Source organism: Condylura cristata, unplaced genomic scaffold (assembly GCF_000260355.1).
Source record: "Condylura cristata isolate star-nosed mole 26May11 unplaced genomic scaffold, ConCri1.0 scaffold00004, whole genome shotgun sequence".
In the NCBI taxonomy this organism is placed as follows: Eukaryota; Metazoa; Chordata; class Mammalia; order Eulipotyphla; family Talpidae; genus Condylura; species Condylura cristata.
In genome coordinates this window covers 3,756,786-3,763,894 of record NW_004567105.1, presented here as the reverse complement: position 1 = coordinate 3,763,894, position 7,109 = coordinate 3,756,786, and the positions used below count along the sequence as shown (strand labels likewise).

At 65.1% G+C, this 7,109-nt stretch overlaps 1 protein-coding gene across 2 annotated transcripts in view; it reads left to right on the top strand.

Annotated features, from left to right (window-relative positions):
• The window catches only part of SYNGR1 (synaptogyrin 1), a 21,078-nt gene that overhangs the window by 7,874 nt on the left and 6,095 nt on the right, over positions 1 to 7,109 (top strand). The window contains exons 2-4 of one of the 2 annotated variants that reach the window (XM_004675647.2): positions 4,070 to 4,307; positions 5,474 to 5,619; positions 7,001 to 7,103. In XM_004675647.2, the coding sequence (XP_004675704.1) occupies positions 4,070 to 4,307; positions 5,474 to 5,619; positions 7,001 to 7,093 (477 nt within the window). In that variant the 3' untranslated portion in view covers positions 7,094 to 7,103. Of the gene's footprint in view, positions 1 to 4,069; positions 4,308 to 5,473; positions 5,620 to 7,000; positions 7,104 to 7,109 lie in introns of those variants that run through there. The other variant, XM_004675646.2, reaches the window with a different exon arrangement.

The window sequence follows — 7,109 nt, the reverse complement described above, 5'->3', positions numbered from 1 at the left end:
AGGAAATTAATTGGAACATTAGAGAATGTCGTAGATCTGGGAGGGCTTCTCAGAGGCGGTGTCTTGGACTGATTTTTGGACATTGAGACAGAACCAGCTGGAGCCCAGCCAGCTGCACAGAGCTGAGGAAATCTACTGACAGGTTTCCGGGGCAGAGGGAAAGGCCCTGAGGCAGGTGTGAGGCTGGGAGGGAGCTGGGGGGACGAAAGGATTCTGGAAGGCAGGAGTGGTGGGGCCGGTGCCAGGGAACAGGAGCCGGGCGGTTTAAAGAGGTCATTTGGACAGCATGAAAGGGACAGTGTGGGGGTGGGGGTGGGGGGCGCATGGACACGAGAATGGGGTGAGAGGCGATGGCGGCCTGTACCAGCCTGGGGGGTGCGGGGGAATCCCAGAGTAATGGGGGGAGGTAAAGCCACAGACCCATGGCCAGAGTGGCTGAGGCTTGAGCAGCTGAGTGGGAGCCATGGCACTGCCACCCTCAGACTCCAGCACCCTCAGCTGGAGAGACACTGGGAGAGGTGGGGCTGGCGAGTGCCCCCGGCTACCCTGGGAGCAGCCAGGCCAGAGAGGAGGCCAGGCGCGGTCAGATCAGCAGACTCAGCCTGGAGGCGGCGAGCCAGTGGGCCGGTCAGCTGACCGCCTGCAGCGCGGGGCGCGGCCCAGGACTCCCCCCGGGACACATGTCCTGTACGGGGCGGGGAGGGGGCTGTTTCCCCCAGAGCTGGTGGGGCGCAGGTGGTTCCGGTCTGCCCTGTGCAAACTCTGTACATGCCAGAGGGTCCTGCATCCTCAGTGCCGAGTGTCACCTGCGGGCCAGCCGCGCTGGCCTGGGCGGTCACCTGCGTGGGACTCCGCTTTTGGGATCTGGAATTCACCGGGCCTGGGGAAGCAGCTGAAGGCACAGGTTACGCTCACATTCTGGACTGGGTGGACCGGCTTCCCCCGCGGTGAACAGGCCGAGCGAGTCTGTTCTGTGGGGTGTGTGCAGGGGGTTTGGGGGAGGGCTAAATGGGGTGATCCTGACCTGGTGTTCTCATGGGTGTGGCCCCGGCTGAGGCTGTGGGGCGGTGAGAACAGCAGGCTCAGAGTTATCAAATGGCCACGGTGGCGCCCAGCCGCCCTCCAGGTGCCCGAGGGCGGAGGGAAGTGGGGCTCGACCCCCGCAGTTCAGAATCTGGGGTGCCATGCCCTCGCACTTGCTCTTCTGCTTTAGCACAGAGCAGCTGCAAGTGTTTTCAAAGGCCCGGACTGGTTCCCAAGGAGCGTGTGCCGGGGCTTGGCCCGCTTACCTTGGCGCTTTACAGCAGCAAAACCCTCCTTCCCGTGCTTCAGCATTTTCTTTTGCGGGAGAGAAAGGTTCTGTGGCTGCGCAGACCGGGCGCCTTCCCCACGGCCCGCGAGCCGGTGACTTCCTCCCTGCTGCTGGCCCGGCCGGCTAGAATCTCATTCTGGTTTAATTTCCGGTTCTTCGGCTGCCCTGTGCGTCCCTGGCTGTCCCTGCAGACCGGCCTTAGCCGGTCACCCTGGTGTGACATTGCTCCTCCCTGGCTCTTCCCTCCCGCCTCTTCCAGGACACCCCGCTTTTCTCCCCCAGGCCTGACTCCCTGGTCCCCCGGCCCCATTTCCCTCCCCTTCCCTCCTGGCTGGATTTCAGAAGGGGACCACCTGGTTCCCACCTCTGGCCGGCAGCTGCTTCCAGCCCCTGCCAATCTGGGGTGGGGAACACCTCAGGAACCCCTCCCGGGTTTCCTTTCCTGGGGAGCCGCTGGAGAGGGCCCTTCGCTCACACCGAGCTCCCCTGGGGAGCTCTGCAGGGGACGTGTCATTCTCCTGTCAGGGAAGGTTCTTTTGTTGCTTTTTGTTTTGTTTTACAGAGGATCTGTCTGAGGCTCAGAGAGGTTAAGTCACGTGTTGCGGTCACACAGCACGCGCAGCAGGTCTGGGGTTTAAATCGGGCTGGTCGGTGTGAGTCCTGAGTCGAAGTCTAATCAGGCTTTCTCTTCTGGTCTGCGATGTCTGGCCTGGGCTCAGATCCCAGCGGGCTGTGTTCTGGCAGCTGCTGGCACCCGTCTGCACAGGTGCACGGAACGGTAGTCCTTGGCGTTGTGCAGTGCGTGGCCCTGAAACCTGCTGTCAGGGCTGCGTCATCCCCGGCGCCCAGCGCCTGTCTGGCTTGAGGGGCTGTCAGGAGCCCAGAAGCCCCTCTGACTTCGTGATTTCCTGTCGCTCCCCGCCTGAGCCCCGGGAGTTAAGGCCCACCGCCTGGCCCTGGCATGTGGAGGCCTTCCTGCGGGCCCTCAGTTCTCGGGAATAGCACCCCTTCTCCAGACTGATCTCATGGGGCTGATTAACTGTGGTCGGTGCTGAGAGAGCCCAGGACTAAGAACTGGGGGAACCTGGGCTCTGTGCGCTGACGCTTTTCTCTGAGCCTCGTTTTCCCACTCTGCTAATTGAGGGTCAGTACAAATGGCCCTGCCTGCTTTGTGGGCGACTGTGGTCAAAATGGGAGCCAGGAGGCCTGTGCGATTATGGTTGTGTGGGTACCCCCAAATGTGGGCTGGCAGATGCATGGCTCATGGGCGGGCGGCCACCACTCACTTCTGTGCCCAGGGCTGCCCAGGACACAGCCCACTGCCCTTATTAATTGCAGGAAAATGCACATAACGTGCCATTGACTGCTGTGAGGCACATTCAGAGGCACGTAAAGCTTCCCCGGCCTGCGCAGCCACCACCTCCCTCTCCTTTCAAAACTTCTTCATCCCCCCGTCCCCACCTCTAAATCGTCACTCAGTCGGCCCTCCTGTCTCCTGAGAACCTCTATCCCGCTTTGTGTCTCTAATTTGCCTTTTATGGGAAATCTTGTAACATTGGCCTTTGCATCTAAACTTGGCTCCTTTTCACGGCCGAGTAATATTCCACGGCGTTCCTGCCACAGTGATGGCTGCTGGATGAGAGACACAGCGCCATGAGCCAGTAGCTGCAGACTCCTGCTCACACTCTCCTTCAGGGACGCAGCGGGCCAGTCCCCCTGTTAGATGTGGAGGTGTTTGTTTGATGCGCCGCATCTTCCCAGCCCTGTGTCTAGACAGTTACAAAACTCATGTCAAGTATAGAACCTGAAAAAGACAATAAATGAAACAAAAATGCTTCTCATAGTTCTTTTTTTAAAGATCTGTTTACACACACAGAGTTGGGGTACAGGCCAGAGGCGTGGAGGGTGAGCTGGCCGTGTGGCTCAGGGCTCCCGCCAGCACCCTGGGGGCGCGTTGCGGCCCCCAGCACCCTCCTCGTGGGGCTGGGGGCGCGGTGCCCCTGGCTGCGCACTGCTGGGGCCTCCCACGGGGCGTGCACGCTCCATGCGGCTGCTCCCCTCAGCGCCAGCTGGGACGGGCGGCGGAAGCCGGAGTCTGGAACGTCCTTGCAGTGGCTCGGTGCCAGGTTGTGTTTGTTGGAAGCAAACAGCTTGGCCGGCCCATGCCCTAGGGGAGCAGCCCGCACAGGTGGGCCCTGGCCTTCCCACCCAGCTGGACGCACCGTGCTGAAGGGGTTCAGGGCGGCAGCTGGGGTCGCGCAGCCCCCCGTGACCGCAGGACCGTGACTGGCGTCATGGTGCCCCTGTCGCCCCTTCCACTGGGCAGGGGCTGGGTGTAGGCCCAAGGACAGGGCCTGAGAGCTGCCCCCAGCCCTCCTCCAGCAGCACCTGGCTCTGCGAGGGGGGAGCAGGACGTGGCTTCGGGCACGTGCCAGCAGCCGAAGGAGTCGGTGTGAGCGGGGCTCCGAGGGTCCGCTGCTCGCGAGGGCATGAGCTCACCCGTTCCTGGCCTGGCCCAGTCCTGAGGACCCTTGGTGTCACGGGCCGAGGATACCTGCCTGCCGGGACCTGGCTGGGGGCTGGGGTGGGGCCACGTGCCTGCTCAGGCGCTGTGCGGCCCGGGCAAGTTGCTCTCCCTCTCTGGGCCGCCCCCCGGAAGCGCCCACGTCACACCGCTCCTGTGTTTGTCGGGGTGAAGCGGACTCACGGGGGCGCGGGGGTCCGGCTGGGCCCGGGCTCACGCCTCCGCGCCCCCAGGTGTTCTCCATCGTGGTGTTCGGCTCCATCGTGAACGAGGGCTACCTCAACAGCAGCACGAAGGGCGAGGAGTTCTGCATCTACAACCGCAACCCCAGCGCCTGCAGCTACGGCGTGGCCGTGGGCGTGCTGGCCTTCCTCACCTGCCTGCTCTACCTGGCCCTGGACGTGTACTTCCCGCAGATCAGCAGCGTGAAGGACCGCAAGAAGGCCGTCCTGTCCGACGTCGGCGTCTCGGGTGAGTCGGCCGCGGGACCCCGGGGCGCGCAGGGCTCCCGCGATCCAGATGAGGAGCCGGGCGCAGGCAGGTCAGAGCCAGATCTGGGGTCTAGCTGGCCAGGGGAAGGGGGCAGGCCAGGCGGGACCCCACGGCGGGCGGGGAGGGAGCGGCGTCCGTCGGAAGTGTCGTCTCCTTCCCGTGCCTCCGGCCACCCACGTCTGGGCGGCGTCCCTGGGGCCTGACAGGCCATGACCGACAGCCCTGCCCGCGGGCAGCAAGTGCCCTGGGAGTGCCGGCCGGCCACGCTCGCCCTGCCGCAAGTGGGCTGCAGTGACCTGCAGCCTTGGCCCTTCAGAGGGGCCTCGGCTAGGGGTTCCCTGACCCCCGTGTGCCCGGAGTTCTGAGCCTGTTGGCTGCCTTGGTGGGGGTCTGTGAGGCTTTGGCCTCATCGGCCTGACGTCATGGTCTCAGGCGTCTGGCTGGGACCCCCCAACCCCATTTCCTGGCCCGGGACGATCAGAAGTTCTGCTGATGACAGCAGTGAGGCCTGGACCCCCTCTCACGGGAACAGGACCAGAATTAAATGGTTCCCGGACACTGTTCCCTGCAGACCAGGGCTCCCAGCGGTGCCTCTGGGAGCCTGCTCTGTCCACCTCCCGTCCGGGCACGCTGGCCCTCCCTGGGCAGGCCCTGCGCCCACAGACTTTGCTCCCACCCAGCCCCACTGCACGCTCCCCAGGCTTCAAAGTCACCCTGGCGAAGTTCGGAGGTGGAGCTGCGGCCTTGCCCGGGCCTCTCCGCAGCCCGCTTGCTCCTCGGGAGGCTGCGGCCGGGCAGGAGGGGCCTCCCTACTCCCCTAGAGCCACGGGCTGCAGGGCAGGACCTCGGGCCCCAGGCAGGGGTTTGGGGCCCACGCCGGAGAGGCCCCGGGCTGACTGACTGTTCTTCTCTCCCTCCTCCCCTCCCCGACTCCGGCTCCCTGGCTCTGCCTGGCCTTGCTCTCTCCACCCTGCCCGACCCCTCTCTGTCCTCCTGCGCCTTCCTGCGCTGTGCTCCCTCCCTGCCCGCCCCGGCCTCCCCCTTTGGGGGTGGGGGAGCGGGGAGCCGTCCTGCCTCTGGGTGTCCCTGCTTCCTCCTCCTCCTCCTCGCTGGCGCTCTGCCCACGCGTCCCGCACGGACCCCAGCCTTCTGGGCCTTCCTCTGGTTTGTGGGCTTCTGCTACCTGGCCAACCAGTGGCAGGTCTCCAAGCCCGAGGACAACCCCCTGAACGAGGGGACGGACGCCGCCCGTGCCGCCATCACCTTCTCCTTCTTCTCCATCTTCACGTGGGTGAGTACGCGGCCGCCAGGGCCCCGGGCCGGCCCTTCAGCCCCCGCTCTCAGCAGGGCTCCCGGGCAGCCAGGACAGTGGGCAGTGATGGCGGACCCGCCTCGGCACAGCCCCATTCTGGCGGTGGGCGCAGCCCAGGCGTGACTGGCGTTGCGTGACCTCTGCTAGACGAAGAGCGGTGGCCTGGGCCGGAGCGGAGGCCGTGAGGTCCCGAGGCTGGGGCAGGACCCGGCTGGGCTCAGAGGCCTGGGCCCCCGCGGGACGCGGCTCGCAGGCCTGCGGCTTCCCTCTGTAAAGCAGGAGCTGGGTGCAGGGTGCCGCAGACCCAGACACCCACGCCCCGAGCAGTGGGCAGAGTCTGCACAGCCAGCGGGCAGCCCGCTCCCGCTCCCGCTCCTGCAGCCTCGCAGAAAGGGGCCCCGCGGCCAGTTCCGCCTCTGCAGAGAAGCCGAACTCGCCTTTGCACGGGAATCTGACCGCGAGGTGTTGGCAGTTATTCAAGTTAAAAAAAGACCGTCTTGGGCCCCTGTGCACCCGGGTGCCGAGGTCATTTCCTGCTGGCTTCCACTCATGCTTTTTAATTTTTTTCTTTTTAAGATTTATTTATGCTGCCAGAACTGGGGTACAGGCCAGCGGTGCAGGGGGTGGGAGGCTTCACTAGAGACAGATTGGGGAGCAGAACAGGTGGATGGACTGAAACAGACGGCTGAGGGGAGCAGCGGGGAGACAGGAGCGGTCTGCTGCGCTCTGCGGGTCTCTCCCGGGCCTGGGATGGGACTCAGGGCGAGTGAGTGGCAGCTTGATAGTGCTGTCTTTAGCCCTGTGCCACCGGGGGGGGGGGCCTCCCCATTCATTCTCACCTCAGCTCCATGCGCCCCCCACCCCCCAGGCTCCTCCCCTGCAGCAGCCCCTCCCTGGAGCACCCCCAACAGCCCTGAGTCTGACACTCCACTCAGAGGCAGCAGCACCAGCCCCCCACCCCGCTCCCGACTCCCCCAGGGACTGCTCTCTGGGTGTCCACTTTCTCCTGGGACCCCCCTCCCCCTGGAAAAAAAAATGGGGAGTCGAGTTTGGAGTTTGGCTCAGACCCCAGAGTGCTGCTGTGGTCACCCGGCTCTGTGGCCACAGGACTGGGAGAGCAGATGGCCCAGGGCGGGGCTTCTCGGCACAGAGGCTCCGGGAGGGTGGCGCCACCAGCCCTGCAGGCGAGTTTGGGAGCAGCGGCCCTGGGCCCTGACCTGGGGGGCTCTGGAAAGGTGAGGGCTGGCCACCCAGTCTCCCTGGGCGGGTCTCCAGGGTCTGACTGACGGGCCGGGCTCCCTGTGGGCACCGGCCCTCTCCCCACTCTTGTCTGCGGCCTCACCCTGCTCTCTCCTGGCAGAGCCTGACCGCAGCCCTGGCCGTGCGGAGATTCAAGGACCTTACCTTCCAGGAGGAGTACAGCACGCTGTTCCCCACCTCGGCGCAGCCCTAGGCCCTCCGCTTCGGGG